Below are 22,552 nucleotides of genomic sequence, written 5' to 3' on the forward strand. Positions count from 1 at the left end.
TAATTATGGATCAGGATGAAGTTCAAAGGGATAAAATATTGATGGCATTTCAAAACTCCCAAGATTCATCCCAGACTGCCTGCATATAAACCAGTAACACATTAATGATAATTAATTTAATTTTATACAAAAGAAGATTTCAATGGCAAAAATAATGGAAATTTTACAAATCACTTCTAAATAAATAAAATACATTTAGTAGCACTATTGATATATGGACATTTTGTTCCAGAATTTAAAACAGAAACAAATTGATTTAACAGTAATAATAAAATGCAAGTTTACATGTCTTAAGTAAAATTTATTCCATTCAGCATGATTTTTATATGCCAGGATTAACACATTATGCCACCTCACTCCTGAATATAGTAAAGATATCATTGAGAAGCTATTTAATTTGTGAGGTAAAATACTAGAAGTTGGGACTGATTTCAAAGCCACATACAAAATATTGTGTTAAATATTATGTAAACTGAACATTATCTCTGCAAACACAAGAATCAAAGTGTGCAATTAGTTTTTGGAGACAAATTTCAGGTTAAGAACCATCTCGCAAAACATGCACCAATGAGACTTAGCACAATAGCCTCCATTATTCCATAATTACTCTGTACTAACAGAATATTTTTACAGTAGCAAGGCTTAGCAAAGTATAACCAGGAAACAATGGGTTAAGTAATTATGTTTTGTGCACAGTGATATATGCTCAAATCCATGAGAGTTTTTCCCCTTTTTCCTAAATGTGAATTGGTACACATAAATATAACAGATTTTCAATCCTTCCATAACAATACTTCAAAATGTGATTTGTTCAAATTCGACTTTGTTGCATCAGTGTCATAGCTCAGTATAATCTAAAGCGTCATCTTTGTTAAATAGAGATACATGTATGAACTTAAATATAATGGTAAAACAGATTCAAAACAAAATGACTGCATCAGAAAAAAACTTCTATCCTCTGAAGTTATTTCTGTATGATGAAAATGTCAAAATGTAGTTTATAGACACAGATAATAGATGATAAGAACGTTTAAGGTTCGGGTCCCTCTGAGGCTTGTGCCGGTTGTTGTGGTGCACTTCCACCATCGGACCCCTGTTTCTTTACACCAGAGACAATGTCGTCAATTCTAAGTAACAAAATGGCCGTCTGAAAGAGAAAATTTGTTTAACACAAACATTAATTTCTTTGTATATATTAATTTCTACATTAAAAACAGCAACTCAAATTTTTTTTTAACCAAAACAAATCACGAAAAGAGGGAAGTTTAATGAATGTTGCCAATTTTTTGTAATTTTTATGCATTGTGTTTGATAAATTCTAATGTGATGATGGATCTGAATCCTAAAACCATTTGAACCTATGCCAGCATTGCGACAGGTCATTTCAGCTCACATTTTTACAAAAGATTTTGCTTAGCCCCTTTGACATATATATTTTGACTGGTCAGTTCACCAAGTTAATGGAAGACCAAAGGTAGGGTGACCCTCTTGAATTCACCCATGAAAAGGGTTGATTTCATACTTATTTTATGTAAAATAACTTACCTCAACAGCTGTTTTAAGAACTTGTACTTTTACAGATGTAGGTTCCCAGATACCGAATTCCCTCATATCAACAATATTACCTGTCTCTCCATCTATACCCCATGTAGTAGAATCAGCTTTATGATGTTTAGCCTACAATATACCACAATGTTAAGTTGAAGATACAGTAAATTCTATATTCCCTCCCATCCATTTTTAATCATTTGCAAACAATATTTAGAATATGGTCAAAACCAGCCAGCGCCAACCATAATTTTCACAGAAATCTTTTAATACGTATCTTTGTAATCCTTCTGAATTTAGCTCAGCGATTTTTTATAACACTGAAATTAGAATGATGAAAGTTCAATCCCCTATATCTTTGTAAATACTGAACGTGATTGAACCATTATTCGACTGATATTCCTATTAGAGATTCATCTTTCAAATTTTTGAGGTTTGCAAATGATTCCTCTTGCTTAAAAAGGTGCGAAATAATCAATTTGAGTGCAGTTTAGTATGGATTAATACATGAAAACTTATATATTGTTCAACAAATGCAAATGACAATCAGTGACTTTAACTTACTATGAACATTCCAACCAAGTTTAAATAAATAACAGTCAAAATGTAACAGAAACAAAGGTAATTCAGGTGGCGCGAGAATTTAGTCAGGTCAGAATTTACAGTCAAAACTGCCAACATAGATTGCGTTATCAAAAAATAATCTAAGATTGCCCATATCTCAGTTATTTCTCAACGGATCTTCTTCGGGTTTTCATTTTTGGATCTTTGGACGAATCCCATATGGGTTCTGGCGTTTTTTCGAAATTCGCTCGATTAGTTTTAGCATCAAAGATTTGCAAAAGTTTTCTTCTTCATTTTTTGATTTTAAGTCTCTATTTGAGGTATCAAGTTCAAACTTGGTAGGAATAAGGAACACATCCATGCCTTCAAAATGGCATATTAAAATTTTTTTGATGGCTTCCGAAAATTTCCGTGGCCTTTCGATTTTTCCTGCACATGAATAGTTCCCTCCATTTTAAAAATAGACCAAAAATGACATATGGTAGTGTTAGCCCAGATATTATCTTTCATTTTTAGCGATTTTTCCTGAACATGAATAGTTCCCTCCATTTTAAAAATAGACCAAATATGACATATGGTAGTGTTAGCCCAGATATTATCTTTCATTTTCAGAGACCTTGTTAACATTTTCAACCGTTTGGCCACCATAATTGATTTTACAAAAAACCTTCAAATCGATATTCAGCCACCATTTTGATTCCGATTTTCGAAAACTTTTTGAACCTACTCCAAACGGTAACAATTCTTATGAATTCCAATTTTGTTTACTTCCGGTTTCACTTTGAATTTTGTTTTGACTTTTGACCTATCTGGTGACCTAACCTTTCAATGATGAACCTGATGCCCACTAACTGTCAATATCAAAAAGTTTGGTCTTGAAGTATAACTTCCGGTTTTATTACGAGTTCAAAATAACAGATTTTTCCACTTTAATAGGTATTGGGATGTAACTATACTCAATAATTCATGGTGTAACTTGATTGTTGATGTGACAAGGAATGACCCGATGCACCGAAACACATCACATGTACCGAAACACATCAGTACTCCTTTGGAGCTCTAGTTTAATTATTTTTTTGTGTACTAAGATTCACAGTATTTCATCTTTTCTATTTAACATAAAAATATACAATATAGACACCCAACTAATCATATACCAGCATGTCAACATTATTCAAATTTTTTTTTAAGACAGGTGTATGACTTTTTGAACTTAAATAAATGCTATAATACCTGGTAATTAGTAGTACTTACTCTTAAAGCTGTTAATGTTCTAATTGTACTAGCCCCACAGTTTTGAATTAAAGTTCTTGGTATCACTTCAAGGGCTCTAGCTACAGCTCTGTATGGCCACTGATGAATTCCAGTGATACTCTTAGCCTTTTCATTTAATGCCTGGAAATAAAATATTAATACTCAAAAAATCTGGACATTGGGGGAGTATGTTATTTTTGTATTTTATTTTGTCCCAAGGATACGCAATTAAATTTACCACAACCATCACATTTCAAGGTCATACATCATGGTTCTTAATCCATTTTGAAACAGACCAGCCAGAATTGGGTCAATTTAGGTCCCTGTAGGAAATAGGGTTATTATAAGCCACCATATACCCTTTAATATAGTCAGACTTTAAATAAAAACAAGCGGTTGCCATGCAAGATACGCCCGCATTTTGCAAGAGATGGAAAGAGAACAAGCTCAAAAAAAGAAGTGATTTTTCGTACAATCAAGGGCCATAATTCAGGAAGTTACAATCCGATATGCATGAATATTGAAAGGAACCAAGATCTTTGGGTTATAAACATGTATTTCAAGTTTCATCAAAATCGGATCAAAATTGTGTCCCCTCTCTAGTGGGTCCAAAACCTTGATATACCATATATTTACAATATTTGCGTACGAGGGGCAACCATTTTGTCCGTCAGTTTTGGTCCGATTTGTACGAAATTCGGACTCAACCATCATAAGGGTGTAACAGGGCCATAATTCAGGAAGTTACGATTCCAATATGTGCGAATATGGAAATGAACCAATTTCTTTGGGTTATAAATATGTATTTCAAGTTTCATCAAAATCGGATCAAAATTATGGCCTCTAGATCATATGTTCACTGAAGTTCTTATACCAGCCTATATCTTGACTGTTGTTGTAGGCCACAGGCCCAGTTGATTGTCTTCTTAATCAACAAGTAATAATCAAAGTTTTGTAATTTAACCGAAAAGTAAGGTTGATTTATGATACCATAGTGGCCGTTGCATAGTTTTATCAATCAGCTTTTTCAAACATCAAGCAGCTGAAGCCTACAATAACGACCCGACTAAGATACCTGTTATACATATATCTAACTCATCATCCTTTTATTCATGCTTTTTATAGGAATACACTAACATAATTACTAATTCTTGTGTTACATATTAAATATTACTGTGCACTGAAGGCCGAATTCAAGTTTATTTACAAGTAGTAATTAATTGTTGTCTTCCATGATGGATGAAAGCAGTTTTTCTAGTACTAATGCGAATGTTTAGTCATTTTTTTCTCATTACTTGATGTAGTAGTTTGCAAGATAATTATCATCTATGAGAAATGGGATTCAACGTCCACTGACCCAAACCAGGTCATTTCTGAACTAACAAATGGTAAATTTTATTTCAATAATTCAATATAAAAAAAAATGGACTTAAAAGTTTTGTCAAAATTAAGCAGACGAATCAAAGGTCGTCATTTCCTGATAACAGTGAGTAGATTTACGACTGTCCAGTACCATTTACTATTCTTATTAGCATTTATCATGGTAGTGTACATGATAATTGAGCCTAGAGAACACTCAGGTTTCAACAACAAAATGTATAATAGAGAAACCCCTCTTTGACTCAGTAAATCTTAAAAGGATGTTTTTATTTTTCTGAAATATAAACACGTCATGCGACCCTTTTCAGGTCATGCGCCTGTATCAGATAACCAGTGTAGATTTTTTTTTTTTATCGCTTTACCTGAGCTAAGGCCATTTCTGTTGCCCCGCCACCCGGTGCTAATCTTGGTTCCACCATTACATTTCTAGCTACATTCATAGCATCTTGTAGATTTCTTTCTACTTCCATTAAAACATCTTTACTAGCTCCTCGCAGTAAAATAGTACAAGCCTTTGGATTTTTACATTCAACCAAAAATGTGAAATATCTACAAAATAATATACATGTAGAGAGAATGGAGCACATGAGAGAAATACAATTTTTTCCCGCAAACAATCTTTTAAAGACAGGTTGCCAGGCAACAAAACATACGTCTCATCATATTAAACAAAGTGTATAAATTTCAAGTCAATCGAGAGAGAAAGAGAGATGGGGTTTAACATCCACTGGATACAAACTAGGCCATTTCGGGACTAACACATTGTTCAATTTTATTTCAATAATTCGCTTGCGCGTAGGGGTCTTTCGCAGTGGGAGGAAACCGGAGGACCCGGAGAAAACCCACGAGGTTTGAAGGTGATCCTACTCCTTGTCACGTACAAAAAGGGAATCGAAACCACGCCAGTTGACTCAACGACAAAGTCAATCGGATATTAACTTTAGCCTCTAGAGCACCCACAAGACTTTTAAAAGTGATCAATGACCATAACTGTGGCAATAATTATTGGAATTGTTGAAAACCTATAGGCTTCTTCATCTCATGACCTTAAACCAGGATATTAACTTGAGCCTCTAGAGCGTCCACAAAATTTTTCAAAGTGATCAAGGGCCATAACTTTGGGAGTCATAATTGGAAATCGTTGAAAACCAATAGGCTTCTTCGTCTCATGCAGTGACACTGCCAGCCGCCGGTGGTTAGAGGGGCAAAGCTTGGGCAAAGTCCAAGGATAAGGGGGCTTTAACCAGGGCTATGGGGGGTCTGCCCCAGAAATTTTTGAAAAACAGACTGCCGGAAATGTACCCTGGCAGTATTTCAGGCACTGGCACTAATGGTCGAGAAAAATAGAGCTTACCAGGTACCGCCTGTTGCCAAATCACTAGTTTATTAGACCAGAGAGGACAGTGTCAAACGAACGGAGTGAGTGAATCAAAGTGAATAAATATTTACGCCACAATATTTTGAGAAATAGACTGCCGAAAATGTGGCCTGGTAGTATTTCAGACACTGGTCGTCGAGATAAATAGAGCTGACCAGATACTGTACGGTGCCAAATCACTAGCTTATCCGAACAAAAATAGATGTGTCAAATGAACAAAGTGAGTGAATCAAAGTGAATGAATATTCTTGCAGTGTTGAGGATTGTTGAGGATCGTAAAAAGCACTTGTGGTTTACGTGTTATTGTTTATAGTAGGTTTACAGCAGGATGGCTTGAGTTGGAATGTATAATTTTTTTTTTTTTTTTGGGGGGGGGGGGGGGGGAAACAGAGGGCAGGCCAGATTTATGGGGGGGCTAGGGAGCCAGCATCTTACCCACTTAGCCACCGTGACCTCCCCTAACCAAATCCAGTTTTCGTATATTACAGCCTTGAAGGTCGGATGTTCGATCCCTGCATTGGCTGAGAAAGTTCATCCAGATTTTCTGGTGTGGTTCTCTCGTCAGAGATGCAGCTGTCTAGTCGTTCGGATGAAACGAAAAATCAAGGTCCTGTGTACACATTCGCGTGCACGTAAAAGATCAATGACAGTTGAATTCGATGTAAGAGTAGGCCGTAGCGCCGCTGTTTGGGCAAAATTTCTCTCATAGCATAATGTATGCCGTATGCCCGTCTTCATTAGCCCTGTTCAGAACAGAACGTTTAACTTCATTTCATTTCATTCATTATATTACTACCAAGAGTTAAATGAATTAGTATATTTTTAAATGAAGTCTCTAATAAAATGACAACTTACTCATCACCTATTTTTCTGATTTCATATAAACCACAACCCAATCCTACATCTTCATCACGTAATTCGTCTGTTCTATTAGCTACAGTTGCACCAACAGCTCTGTGATACAAACATGTCAAATTACTAATCTTAACGATTACATATTAACAGTTAAAAATATCACACCCAATATGGGGAAAAAAACCTCAGGAATAAACTTACAACTTTTGCCATTTATTTTCCTGATCTTTGATTCATCTATTGAAACCGGCAAATTTTCTGGTATATAATATACATTGTTGTTTCTGCCTACTTATAACCAGCAGTGGCCAGACAGGATACACCCACACTTTGCAAGAGATGGAGCTAAACAAAAAGTGATTTTTTGTACAATCAAGGCTCATAATTCAGGAAGTTACGATCCGACATGCATGAATATGGGCAGGAACAAAGATCTTTGGGTTATAAATATATATTTTAAGTTTCATCAAAATCGGATCAACATTGCGACCTCATCGAGGGTCCACAACCTTGATATGCACGAATATCAAAAGGAACCAAAATTTTGGGGTTATAAACATGTATTTCGAGTTTCATCAAAATTGTGGCCTCTAGAGGGTCCACAACATTGAAATACCATATATACACTATTTGCGTATGAGGGGTGGCCATTTTGTCCGGCAGTTTTGGTCCAATTTTCACGAAATTCACACTCGGCTATCATTAGGGTGTAACGGTGATATATTCAAACGAATATTGCAAGGAACCAAGATCTTTGGGCAATAAATATGTATTTCAAATTTCATCAATATCGGACCAAAAATATGACCTCTAGAGGGTCCACAACCTTGATATACGACATTTTTACACTATTTGCATACGAGGGGCAGCCATTTTGTCCAGCAGTTTTGGCTTGATTTTCCTGAAAATCAAACTCAAGCGTCATTACAGTGTAACGGTGATATATTCAAACATTGTTTTAAATTGGATTATAATTGTGACCTCTTTTTTTCGTACAATCAGGGCCCATAATTCAGGAAGTTACGGTCCGATATGCGAAAATATCGAGGGAACCAAGATCTTTGGGAGATAGATCTATATTTTAAGTTTCGTCAAAATCAAAAGATAGGTTGCCAGGCAACAAAACATATGCCCACAGCAGCTAAATATCCTGATATCTTATCTCACCTGGCAATTCTGTTATTGTCTGATTTTCTAACACGTCGAATAACACTGATACCAGCTTTAACAAAATAATGCTGAGCTAGATCAGACACGCCTTTCTCTGTAAAAACTAAATCTGGTTTAAATTGTATAACTTCATTACAGATCTTCTCAATATATTCTTCTTCCAATTTCAAGATTTTCCTAGTAAGGACAAAAAAAAAAAAAAAAAAAAAAAAAAAAATCATACAAGATATTCATAGAGATGTTTAATCAAGTTTAAAAATCATTCTGAGAGTAAAGCATAGTGTACATCGACTCAACGACTGGAAGTAATGCAACTGATTGGGTGTAGTTAGTTGATGTACACGTTCAAGAACTTTCATTGATTTTTAGTCTACAAAGGGTCATAATTCAGTTTAAAAGAAACCTGATCTGTATCTCTCAAATATCTCAAAGTTAAATTGTTTTAAAAAAGCAGAGAGAGAAAACCTCTAGATCTGGTTGCACTCAGTAGGTAAAATAATTATTTTTCTATCATAAATATCATAATGCGAGTGTGAAACATGGAAATAAATTTATGATTCAGAGCATTTGCAAACTAAACTGGATTATTGAAATCAACTCTTTATCAAAATCATATCTTATTAAACTTACGAAAAATCTTCTTCTTTGGATATTTCTATATTTGTCTGACTTTCTCCTTTTTTATATTCTAAAGAACAGTCTAATAAAATAATTCTTGGATTTTCTATTCTCCTGAAAAAACAATTCAGTTTCATTTGACACTTAATAAGGTTACCTCCAACACAAGAGAGCAAATCTGAAGCAAAATTATTAATAATATTCTGCAAACAATCAGTCAAATAGGATTCCAGTCACTTAAAAGCACTATCAGACCAAATATATTTGATAAATATTATATTAAAACAAAGATATATGGTATCAAACGCTGTGCCGATGTGTCAATTGGATGTCAACTTTAGCCTTTAAAGCACCTACAAGCAATTGTGGATGGATGGAGGTATAAAATTGTGGGCGTATAACTTTATAATACTGGATATTCATACCTTCTCATTTTAGGATGTGTCACATCCTTGTTCAACATAACGCCCCGTAACACCTCAGAATCTTCCAAAAACCCTCCTGGAATCTAAAATACACAAGGTAAATAACTCATGCAATACTAGGAACGAATCTCTACTTCACTTCTATTTACATACAGAACACTTAGTTGTAATATTGATGGTTTTATTCTACTGTTAACAAGCATGATCATTTTAATATACAGAGACACAATGAAAATGCAACACTTTAATCTAGTGAATCTAAGGCAACACAAAAAAAAGATTCTGGTTCTCAGATTTCATTGTGTAATCAAAAATAGACCGCATCACATGTTTTTATATTAAAAAATAAATAAGTCAATAATTTCCACTGGTTCATATTTCCCCTGATCAAGGGAAGTAACTATTGAACGTTTCTTGGTAACAGGAAATGAACACTAGACTTGGCTATCAAGTATGTAACTATGGGAAACACAACTGACAATCAGGAAAGGGCGCTGGATAATCAAATGTTAAAATATTTTCGAAAATATAAGAAGGCGACAATTTTGCTATCAATCTGTTCTTTTTTTACTATCAAAATGCCATATCTCTACCGAGAATACAACTGCGAGAGAGATGACCGCAATTGAGGGCAATTTAAATCACCAGCAAAATCCATGCTTTGACAATGAGTACGTGTATTTATACCATGTAATGGTCGCCAAAATAAAAAACGGATTTAAAAACATTTTTCCCAGGAGTAAATGTAGAGAGATGAAGTCACAGAATTATTCGGCCATTATTTCATATTCTTACTTATATTTGTTTTTCTTATTACGAGTGGAATAAATATTAAATTTATAGTAATTTTGTGTGTTTCTTAAAAATGAAAAGCTAGCTAGAATTTGACAAAATACAAACAAAAAACCAGAGTCACTAGAAGCAGCACAACATTGTTAGATCAATCTCTATTTTGCCTAAATGTACCTTTTCAACTTTAGCATATCGTTTGATGTCTATCTCTTTACGACCATTTTCCTCAACAGCAACAGTAGATGTGGCATCCAGGGCAATTTTACAGGCTAAATCCATCCTGAAAAAATTATAGAAATTGTGATACATGCCTTGTTATATAACTCAACAAAGATAAGTCAATTTTTATAATCAATAATGAACAAAAAATTAACAATGTTATTAAATCAAGATGATAAATTCAGTAAAAGTAATTGCAAAATAACAGCCCAATATAAATCCAGATATAATTCTGCCTATTGACAGATAATATACTTAACCAGCGGCTGCCAGGCAAGATATGCCCACATTTTGCAAGAGATGGATATAGAACAAGCTAAAAAAGTGATTTTTTGTACAATCAAGGTTCATAATTCAGGAAGTTATATAGAGAATCTCCTACCAGTCTTTTTTGATATCAAAAAATATCAACACAAGTTTATAAAGTAACAAAAAAACGAGGCTCTGCCAAGTTTTTTTTTACTTTATCAACCAGTGTTGATATTTTTTGATATCAAAAAAGACGAGTAGGAGATTTTATCTATCACCCAATCCCTTCTTACATGCACAAATAAATATAATTCTTTGCTGTAGATTTCACTTTTACTGAACATTACGGCGAAGTGATACATCATTTTATGACAGCAATTCAACCATTGCAAAGTCCTTTATATTGACCCAGTGTTTCCATCAACTTCAATTAAATAACAAAAGTTCATTTTTAATAAAAAAAAAGTTACTTTTAATAAGAAATGAACTGTTCTTTGAAAATAAAAAAAAGTAGTTCCTTTTCAACTGACCAATCAAATTCATGTAAAGCGATATCTCCTAAGGAGATATCGCAGTAGATTATGAAATATATCACACAAGCGATATCTACTGTAGAATGTATTATTGGGTGATAAAATCCAATACGCACGAATATCGAAAAGAACCAAGATCTTTGGGTAATAAAGATATATTTCAAGTTTCATCAAAATCGGATCAAAATTGTGACTTCTAGAGGGTCCACAACCTTGATATACCATATATTTACACTATTTGCATACGAGGAACGGCCATTTTGTCTGGCAGTTTTGGTCTCATTTTCATGAAATTTGAACTCGGCCATCATTAGGGTGTAACGGTGACATATTCAAATGTTTTTTTCAATCTGATGAAATTTGTGACCTCTAGAGGGACCACAAGCTAAAAATGCGGTTTTTCATACAATCAAGGGCTATAATTCAGGAAGTTACGATCCCATATACGTGAATATCGAAAGGAACCAAGATCTTGGGGTTTTAAACATGTATTTTAAGTTTCATCAAAATCAGATCAAAATTGTGGCCTTTAAAGGGTTCATAACCTTGATATACCCTATGTTTACACTAGTTTAGTACGAGGGGCGGCCATTTTAAATCGGATCATAATTGTGACCTCTTGAGGGGCCACAAGCTTAAAACGTGGTTTTTCATACAATCAGGGGACATAATTCAGGATGTTATGGTCCGATATGTACGAATATCAAAAGGAACCAAGATCTTTGGGTTATAAACATGCATTTCAAGTTTCACCAAAATCAGATGAAAACTGTGACATCTAGTGTGTCCACAAGCTAAAAATGTGATTTTTCGTACAATCAGGGAGCATAATCCATGAAGTTATGGTCCGATACATGTCAATATTGAAAGAAACCAAGATCTTCGGGAGTTAGACCTATATTTCAAGTTTCGTCAAAATTGGATAAAAATTGTGACCTGTAGAGTGTCCACAAACAAATATGGACAGACGGACGGATGAACAGGGGGCGAGGACAATATACGTTCACATGAAAATGTGGGCATATAAAAATAAAGAAATAATCAGTAAAAACCAAAGCTTTGTTAAGCAGGAAAAGGTATTTTTCTCAAAGCCTTGCCATTTTTATTACTTACCATTTACTAATAAGCTTTGTACCTAAACAACTTTTAATAATTTTTAACATTTCTTCTCTTTTTGTAACATCAACAGGGACACTGAAGATAAAACACAAACAATGAATGCATTACTTGTACGATAAAAAAAGCCTAATATAGTTTTTTTTCAATTAAACATATATCCATAATAGTTATACTTGGAATTATTTTCAAATTAAGCGTTGATTTTAAGACTAAAACAATTTATTTTATAAAAGAAATTTAGGATCACATTTTAGTGCGATCATCTATAAAATCCTGCTGCAATACATGCATTGGTGCTAAGAGCATCCAAATGGCAATAAAATGCACCTTTAAAGGGCTTACATCAGAGTAAATAAATTTCTGTATTTAACTTTGATATGTTAACATAGCACACCCAATATCTTTCAAATGATATTAAAATGGAAACAATTATCAATAAATAAGTATGATGCACAACCTGACTTTATCACGGACTAGGTCCAACATATCTTCTAATGCTTGTCTATAGGCCGATATAATAACAGTAGGGTGCATTTGTTGTTCTAAAAATTGTTCTGCTACAGATAGAACTTCTCCAGCTAAAATGTAAAAACCAGCGGCTGCCAGGCAGGATACGCCCACATTTTCGAGAGATGGAAAGAGAACAAGCTAACAAGAAAGTGATCTTTCCTACTATCAAGGGCCATAATTCAGGAAATTACAATTCAATATGCGCGAATAAACATTGTGACCTCTATAGGGTCCACAACCTTGATATACCATATTTTTACGCTATTTGAGAACGAACGGCGGCCATTTTGTCTGTCAATTTTGGGCCGATTTTCACGAAATTCGAACTCAACCTTCCTTAGAGTGTAACGGTGATATAATACTACGTTTTTTTTAAATCGGATAAAAATTAAGACCTCTGTAGGGTCAACAAGCTAAAAACGCGATTTTTCGTACAATCAGGGGCCATAATTCAGGAAGTTACAGTCCGATATGCGCGAATATCGAAAAGAACCGAGATCTTTGGGTTATAAACTTACATTTCAAGTTTCAAAAAAATCGGATAAAAATTGTGACCTCTATAGGGTCCACAAGCTAAAAACGTGATTTTTCGTACAATCAGGGGCCATAATCCATGAAGTTTCGATCCGATACATGCCAATATCGAAAGCAGCCGAGATCTTTTGGGGATAACCCTATATTTCAAGTTTCATCAAAATTGGATAAGAATTGTGACCTGTAGTGAGTCCACAAACAATTGTGGACGGACGGACGTCCGGATGGACAGGGGCGACGGCATAATACGTCCACATGAAAATGTGGGCGTATAAAAAAGAAAAATTTAAATCTAAATATTCAGCTGATCAAATAAATATAACCACAGGCCATCAAAAAGTCAGCCTCCCGCTCGCCACAATCCCAAAATACAAATGTAGACGACATTATTTAATAGCACGTTTATCTCTTTGTAAAGATCGATCAATCAAATTTAGCCTTAGCAGAAAAGGCTCATGATTGAATTTAAGTAAAGATATTGGTGTATCGTGTAGTGAAACTATACATAAAGTTTCATCACTCATTTAGAAGCAAGCTATGACCTCAAGCATCAGTCTATGAAATTGCTTAGCCTAAGCAGAAGATGTTCATCTTCCAACTCCATCAAGGTATTCACTTAATAAACACCTACACCAAGTTTGAACATTCTAGCTCAGTTAAAAGCAGAGTTATTGTGAACTGAAAAAGTATGATGGTCCGATTTTAAAAGTCAGCTGCGTATTTTAACCAGCGGCTGCCAGGCAGGATACTAGTGATGTGCGTTTTTTCGGTTTAACCGTACGGTATCGGTTTTTACATATAAACAGAAAATCGAACCGATAAAACAAAAAATAACCGTGTGTTTCGGTTTATTTTTTTCCAAATTTTAAATTTACCTGTTTTCCGTTTCGGAAATGTTTAAAAAATTCCTAATTTATATGTAGCCATACTTCGTTTACTTAATAATTCCAAGATTTTAATGTAGCCACCACTTCCGTTTTTATTTTCGATCAACCATACCCCCTATGTATAGAGTGTTTAATAAGTCTGAATGGCCTAGACTATTTATTTTCTCAATTCGGTTCGGTTTATAATCCAAACTTTTATGCAAGCCAAAGCCGGTTGTCAATAACCCAATGGCTTCCTCTAAAGGAATGTCAATGGCTTCCTCTAAAAGTAAAATGTCTCCATGGCTTACAGTAACTTTATGGCTATTAGTATTATGTCGATATGTTAATTTATTATTATGGTGTTGTGTTTGACAAAGTTTGTCAGATCTTTTTTTTACAGTAACTTTATTGTTATTGGTAATATGTCGTTATATTAATTTATTATTATGGTGTTGCGTTTGACAAAGTTTGTCAGATCTTTTTTTTTACAGTAACTTTGTTTTTACTAGTCATAATTAAAGTCATATAACAGTAAAAAACAACTTGTTTACAATTTACATCAATATGTTTGATATCTTTTCTAGCTTCCAAGTATTCCTATAAAATAACCATAAATCAGTACATACATAATACAGTGTTTAAATGAATAAAAAAAAACCGAAAACCAAAACCGAGTTTTTTTGCCACAGAAAAACCGAAAACCGAAACTGAAAGAAAATTTAAAGATAGTTTGCCAGGCAACGAAACATAGTGAAATAAGGGCCATAACTCTAGAAGTAATGATTGTAAATTGCTGAAATTCAATAGTTTTCTTCGTTTCACTAATTTAAATCATGCATATTAATTTCACATAGATCGGGTGATAACTTTTGGCTTTAGAGCATTCACAAGGTTCAATAAAGTGAAACAAGGACTAATACTCTAGACGTAATAAACGAAAATTGTTGAAATTCAATAGGCTTCTTCGTTTCACTAACTTAAATATTGCATATAAATTTCACAAAGATCAAATATTAACTTTTGGCATTAGAGCGTTCACGAGGTTCAACAAAGTGAAACAAGGGCCATAACTCTAGACGTAATAAACGGAAATTATTGAAATTAAATAGGCTTCTTCATCTCACTAATATAAACAACATATATCAATTTTAAAACAATTAGATAACTTTTGTGGACGATGGGCGGACGAACCGACTGACGGACAGGGGCGACGGCAATATACGTCCACATTTGTACATTCTAGTGCTCCTACGGTTAGGACTTTTTGTTATTCGAATAGCCGTAGCTATTAACCGGTTAGTAACCGTTAACCATATGGTATCAATTTTAAGGGGATCGTTCGCACTTGGTATGACCGTTTTTTTTATTAAAAATGAAAAAAAAATGAAAAATTTTGTTTACATGAAATGTTTGGATAAAGTGTCCTAAACTTGTTTTCAGTCTTTATTTCTCCCGAAAATGATTATTTTCTACAAATATGATGACTTTTGCATATCTTAAAATTAATTTTTATCCGTAATTAATCTTTTGTCTTTGAAATTTTGCCTAAATTCACCCCCTCGTAACTTTTTTACAAATTAACCGATCGTCGCCATCTATTTATAGCCTGGGAAAAATACTATAAATAAACCGTGACGTATTATGTGTTTGCAATGACAATGTACAGGAATTCCCGCGTTACCCCGAGGCCTCAATAGTAAAAACAAAGTTTTCTATTGGTCTATTAGATCACATGGAATTATTAGCCAATGAAAATGCGTAGTACATCAGTACATACGGGTATTTTGTAACCTTTGACGCGTGTGCACAGGCGCACTACTATTCTTACCGAACTTCCGGAAGTGCTAAGAATGATAAAACTAAAGCCGAATTTTACTGATTTTTGAGCCTAAAATGCGTATTAAAAATAGAGAAGCGCAAATAAATTCAAAGGAAGAAGGTATATTCGACGTTGAGCTACTAGTCTTCCCACAACATTTGGCATAGAAACCCAGAAATGTGCCGATAAAGCGAGTGAGTCGAGTGCATTGATGACCTAGATTTAGTTTACTTTTACTTTAGATAATAATAACAATAATTACGACGATTTTGAAGTACATTTTGACAGTTTGAGCGGCGATAATGAATTATTAGATGATTCTGACGATGAAGCAGATTTCCAAAATAAACATTTAGAGTTAGCCACTTCTAAAAAGTTGAAAAAATTTCATATTCCGTCCATTAAAGAGCCAACTAGACCTAGTTACGGCTAGTAGTAAAAACACATCAGGCTACAGACTAGTCGATGTAAACTTTCTAAAATCAATAATATCAAAATTAAATAGTCCAAAATGTCAGAATAAATTTGATCAACAGTTATGTTTGACTGATGTGAACTTTCTAATGTCAATAATATCAAAATTGAATCGTCCAAAATTTCAGAATAAATTTGATCAACAGTTTTGTTTGATTGAAAATAATTTCAATTAGGCCACCTAAAAAAAAAAATAGTTGGTGATCGTCTTTTTTTTTTCAAAAAAATGTGGGAGGGAGGGTTTTTTTTGTTTTTTTTTAATGAATATACAGAATAAGCAATATACTTCAGGAATATTAACCTTTTATTTAATGTCAAAACACAACTCATCTGCATGATCGTCATTTGAATTGTTCAGATTAATTATTTAAACTTGAGATATTCCGCCTTGGATTCAATCAGATATAAAGAGATTTATAACTGAACACTTATAGGTGGTGCCGACTGGTTTAATGTTGCAGGATATCAAATGTTGCAAAATTTTCAATTCATATCATGTCTTTGGACTGATATTCTTTTTAGACATTCAACTTTCATAATATTGTATTTTGCGAATAGTAAGACCAGAAGAGCCCCCCCCCCTCCAAAAAAAACCACACAAAAAAATAAGACATTTTGCATAACGACTTACGATCACTAATATTAACAAGCCAACAGTGAGGCTGATGTCCCCCGCCGAAATAGGAAAATAATTAGAGGACACATATAAATTTATCACAAATTATCTTTTACAAAGTATTGAACAATCAAACAGTATATCTTTACTTATAGTCTAAGCATACAATGTTTTTGATGGAATAATTATAGCATATTAAGGGGAAAACATGCTCTATGCCTACAGATCTAGAGTTTGGTTGTATCAACGGGTCTATTTTCCATCTTGCTGCAAGTTGTGCAAAGTTCACTGTTTTCTTTCTGTCATTAAATGTCAATTCATTATTGCATACTACATATTTAATTAATTTATAATAGTTTCTTTTTCAATTTGTTTTTTCCATTTATTTGTTTATTTACCTTGCCTATATTCATTGTATTGGATTGTATTGGAATTGCTCAATTGATGCTTTTATCAATACCTGGTTATAATAATTTTGAACATTTTAACTCAATTCGAAGGAGTGTGACGGACAGACAAACAAACAGACGACGGACGAACCCATTTTAATAGTCCCCTGCTTTCTTCGAAAGGCGGGGGACAATAAGCATACACACCAATTTTGAACATTTTAACTCAATTCGAAGGAGAGTTATTGTGTTCCAAAGTCTCAGCAAATCAAATTGCTTATCGCTCTGCTTAATCTGAGCAGAAAATGCTCATTATCGATCTTAGTCAAGGTATTACTGTAATGAAACTATACACCAAGTTTCATCACTCTCACTTAATTAGAACTAAAGTTATAGTGTCCCAAAGCATCAACCAATCAAATTGTTTATCTACTTAATTAGAACTAAAGTTATAGTGTCCCAAAGCATCAACCAATCAAATTGTTTATCTCTGCTTACCCTAAGCGGAACGGACAGACAAACAGACAGACGGACGAACCCATTTTAATAGTTCCCTGCTTTCTTCGAAAGGCGGGGGACAATAAGCATGAACATTTACTCAATTCGAAGATCAACCAATCAAATTGTTTATCTCTGCTTACCATAAGCGGAACGGACAGACAGACAAACAGACAGACAGACGGACGAACCCATTTTAATAGTTCCCTGCTTTCTTCGAAAGGCGGGGGACAATCAAAGTAGGAGAGTTATTGTTTTCCAAAGTCTCGACCAATCAAATTGCGTATCGCTCTGCTTACCCTGAGCAGAAAATGCTCATTATCAAACTTAGTCAAGGTATTACTGTAATGAAACTATACACCAAGTTTCATCAATCTCACTTAATTAGAACTAAAGTTATCGTTTCCCAAAGCATCAACCAATCAAATTGCTTATCTCTGCTTACCCTAAGCGGAAAATGCTCATCTTCGAACTCCATCAAGGCATTGACCTAATCAACACATACACCAAGTTTGAACATTCTAGCTCAATTAGGAAGAGAGTTATCGTGCCCCAAAGTATCAACCAATCAAATTGCTTATCTCTGCTTACCCTAAGCGGAAAATGCTCATCTTCGAACTCCATCAAGGCATTGACCTAATAAACACATACACCAAGTTTGAACATTCTAGCTCAATTAGGAAGAGAGTTATTGTGTCCCAAAAAGTGTGACGGACAGACAGACAGACGGACGAACCCATTTTAATAGTCCCCTGCTTTCTTCGAAAGGCGGGGGACAATAATCGGTTGATTTAGTTATTCATGCCCCCCATGGCCATTCCAAAAATCTGTTGTTGCATTTATTCGAGAGACTGTTTCATATAATTCAGAATCGGCGAGACGTATTCCCATCTTAACATATAGTTCCAGGTTGTATATGTTGTATTCAAAATATTGTATTTGGTGCTGTACGCGTGCAAACAAAAATGTCAGCCATTGTTGCCGTCAACAGGTCATCATTTGTTTATGTCATTCAGTCCTACGCATTTGAAGAGTATTGGAACACGTGCCAATAATTAAATCCGCTTCATTAACTCTTGCGATTAGGAATTTCGTAGCCTGGCTACATTTTGGAACTTTTACCATTGGTTTTAAACATCGTAAGAAGGTAAATTTTGAAAATAAAAAAAAATAAAAATTCTGGTAATTTTTGCCAGGAAAATGTTTCCACTGCCAATCAAATAGGATGAATGCTACTTCTGCTGGGAGTTCTATTAGTGGTATGGCACAAAATTGAATGAACATACAAAATAATATATAAAATTCAGAGAGATATTAAAAAAAAATTATGAAAGCCAAAGAATTTGAAAAATTAAAAAAAAAAAAAAAAAATGCGACTAGCAGTATAAAAGAGGGAGCAGTTAATATTTCCGAAGGGTTTTAATTTTCGTACCGGCAAATAAAAATAAACTATCAGTGTTCAAAAACAGTTAATTTTTCACTTTGCACGATTTAACGAACAATATAATAACATTACAAACAACTGATACGGTAACACGAATACCCTTATCGTTTTTTTCTGATTATAGTTTTTATTATGGTTACAGCTAATTTTGGGGGCCATTATAATGTGACTTTATATCATTTTTTCTCCACCAAAGTTCATATTTGCACACAGTGACACACAAACAACATTCAGAATAAATTTGAGCCAAATCCAAATGATAGATCTCGAAAAATAGAGAAAAAAAAAAAAATTACCTATATAAAATCCCCTTTTTCCATTGCCATGGCAACCGGTTGTCAGATTTTAATGAAAACACAAATTTTATCATTGTTTCATGTATATGTGTCAGAATAAATTTGAGCCAAATCCAACTGATAGATCTCGAAAAATAGCGAAACTAAAAAAATTACCTATATAAAATCCCCTTTTTCCGTTGCCATGGCAACCGGTTGTCAGATTTTAATGAAAAAACAAATTTTATCATTGTTTCATGTATATGTGTCTTGTGTGAAAATTTAAATATCCTAGCATTGTAAGTTAAAATTTAGTATGAAATGCTTGCAGGAAACTGTGCACAAACTTCAAATGGCATTTTCTCAAAACATGTTTTTGCGCCAATCGAAACTTTTAGTTTCGCTATTTTTCAAAAACTATTAGAGATATCAATTTGAAATTTTCAGAGATGCTTCATGAGGTGTTGCTGTGTGCAAATAAGGTTTTTTTTTTAATATGCATCAAATAGGGGAAAAGTTATGGTTTCTAAAGTAACTAAGGCTGTACTAAATTTTGCTTCGCTAATTTTTGTGGCTATCATAATGTGTCATAACGGACAACTTCCGGTATAACTGGAAATTGTTGTTTTGAGGCAAAAGTTGACATATTTCGACTAATTTGTTACCCTAATCTTAAAACGCTCCTACCCGAAATGTTGTGTCTCTAAATTTTTGATATTGGTCAGGTATGATAGGCCTAGTAGTCGTCTTAAAATCCTGCAGTCGTTTGGGAATGAATGAATCGTGTGGATTTTTCTGTGAGTGATCATAAAGTGGTCATTTTACATATGTTTAAAACTATGCTATCCTAAAACGCATGTAGCTGCTTCTTTGCAGGTCTGACATAGAATTGCTTGGTGTGGTTGTGAAGGGCATTTCTCAAAGTAAATGTCAAAAGAAAAAAACTGACCGGAACGCAACCCACTAGAGTGCTGTAATATTCTGAAAACGTGTAAAAACGGTATTTTCCACGAAATTCGTCTTTTCACTGATGACCGACTACTATTTTCAAGAGTTCAAATGACCGTTGATTATGAACATTAGTACTATTTTTTGTTACTTGAACGTTCCTTGTGCCAAATATACTATCTTGGTTAAAAATCATGAAGTTTTTGTGACAAAATCGGACGTTCACGGTCATCGTAGGAAAGGGGCTTAACTGGTGTATAATTTTGCAGAATCAGGCAACGATTATTCTCATCTGTATTCAGTAGTTAGTAGCACGGAAGTGCATAAATGTAAGGACTGGCAAAGCAAGCTTTTATATTAGCACAATTTAACCAAAGCAGCACCTTTTCAGCAATGACCAACGCTTATCTTCAAATGACTACTGATCATCACCATTACTTGTAATATTTCGTAATTTCAACATGAATCGTGTCAAATAGATCATTTTGTTTAAAATCATAATATTTTTGTGACAAAATCTGACTTTCACGCTTGCTTGATAGCCAAAGGGAAGAGTCATAAGTGGTGTGTAATTTTGCAGGGATCAGACCACTGTTATTAAGATCTGTATTCATGAGCAGATCATCATATAAATTTGACTGACATGACTATCATAAACTTGATATCTATTAATTTGTACACCTGCTCATGTAAAGAAGAACCATAAGAAGAAACATTCAGAAGTGTTCATGTAGGGACATTTAATGTCTGGTATTGAAATCTCTGAAGGGAAAGATAGATCACAACAGGATTTATGGCACTCCAGGATAATGTTGACTGCATGTGCCAAACTCCTACATATACCTACGTTCGAGCAGAAGTGCTCACTTACTTAGATTCCTACGTTCGAGTGTAAATGCTCTCTGACCTTCCTTCAAGGTTTTTGGACCACAGAGTACTGTTTTATTTTGTAGTACTGTTTTTGACCTCTTCTCCTTCAGGGATTTCAATATGGAATTATCATAGCCTCCCGATCTATAATGACTCTCCATGAAAACTTCCAAATGTTTCTATACAATGATCGGCTCCTAAATACAGGTGGGAATAAGCTGGTCCGATTCCTAAAATATGTTTGACCAAAATAACCTATTTGGCACAAGGAACATTGGTAGAAAAGGTGTTGTATAGTCGTCTTGCTGATTGTGTGACTACGACTTACTGTCACTGGATCATCTACAATCCCCTCATCCTTAAAACCTGTTACAAGAGTGAACATGTACATCCCTCAGAAACACTTCTTTTACCCAAGAGCTAAAATATGCTCACACTGAATCTTGTATCATATTTCACCTTTCATTATATCATATTTATAGAAGACGATTTGTTCTGTTTAAATTGCATTGGACATTCATGAAACTTCTCCCTGGTCTAACACAGACTTTAGATCCTAAGGTCTGTCATTGGGTTAAGTGGTGTGACAGCATGCCGGTGACATGGTGTGGTGTTGTTTGTCCAACCTCATGGATATTCTCTTTTCCCACAAGTGTATTATTGAAGTAAAATTGTACCATATGTTAGTCCCAAAATGACCTAGTTTGTGTTGAGTGGACCTTAAACCCCATTCCTCTCTCTTAAGTCAAAATCACCCTTGCTAACGAATATATTAACTTTGTGATGATGTCCATAGATACAGTATGCATCACCATATTATGCTAGTCCCAAAATGACCTAGTTTGTGTCCAGTGGACTTTAAATCTCATTTTACTTTGTTCCTCTCATGTCTTAATCATCCTTGCCAACGACTAAATGGAATATATTAAATTTGTAAAGATGTCCATACATATACTTCATCTGGGGTATTGATATACAGGACATTTTATCCTAATTTTTGGTGTTTTTAATATATTTCTCCTGTTTTTATTATGACTGTTCCGGTCATTTTTATTTTGTTAGTAGGAAGGTTGCTAGTTGTGGGTAACATTCAACTTTGGTCCTAGTCCCTGCAAAGAACAAGCTATAGCCTCTTAAACATTGGTTTTCATTAAATTCAATTTTCAGAGAGAGTTGGGTATCCGGCCAGTACCAAGGTATCA

At 34.2% G+C, this 22,552-nt stretch overlaps 1 protein-coding gene across 1 annotated transcript in view; it reads right to left on the reverse strand.

The window, feature by feature from the left end:
• Nucleotides 1–1,672: 1,672 nt before the first annotated feature.
• The window catches only part of LOC126817923 (T-complex protein 1 subunit gamma), a 55,007-nt gene continuing 34,127 nt past the window's right edge, over nt 1,673–22,552 (reverse strand). The window contains exons 6-15 of the mRNA XM_050545096.2: nt 12,562–12,682; nt 12,099–12,179; nt 10,159–10,264; nt 9,193–9,275; nt 8,780–8,881; nt 8,147–8,326; nt 6,980–7,078; nt 5,109–5,295; nt 3,363–3,507; nt 1,673–1,677 (exon numbers count right to left, since the gene is read on the reverse strand). Of these exons, the coding sequence (XP_050401053.1) occupies nt 1,673–1,677; nt 3,363–3,507; nt 5,109–5,295; nt 6,980–7,078; nt 8,147–8,326; nt 8,780–8,881; nt 9,193–9,275; nt 10,159–10,264; nt 12,099–12,179; nt 12,562–12,682 (1,109 nt within the window). The remainder of the gene's footprint in view (nt 1,678–3,362; nt 3,508–5,108; nt 5,296–6,979; nt 7,079–8,146; nt 8,327–8,779; nt 8,882–9,192; nt 9,276–10,158; nt 10,265–12,098; nt 12,180–12,561; nt 12,683–22,552) is intronic.

Source organism: Patella vulgata, chromosome 4 (assembly GCF_932274485.2).
Source record: "Patella vulgata chromosome 4, xgPatVulg1.2, whole genome shotgun sequence".
Classification (NCBI taxonomy): Eukaryota; Metazoa; Mollusca; class Gastropoda; family Patellidae; genus Patella; species Patella vulgata.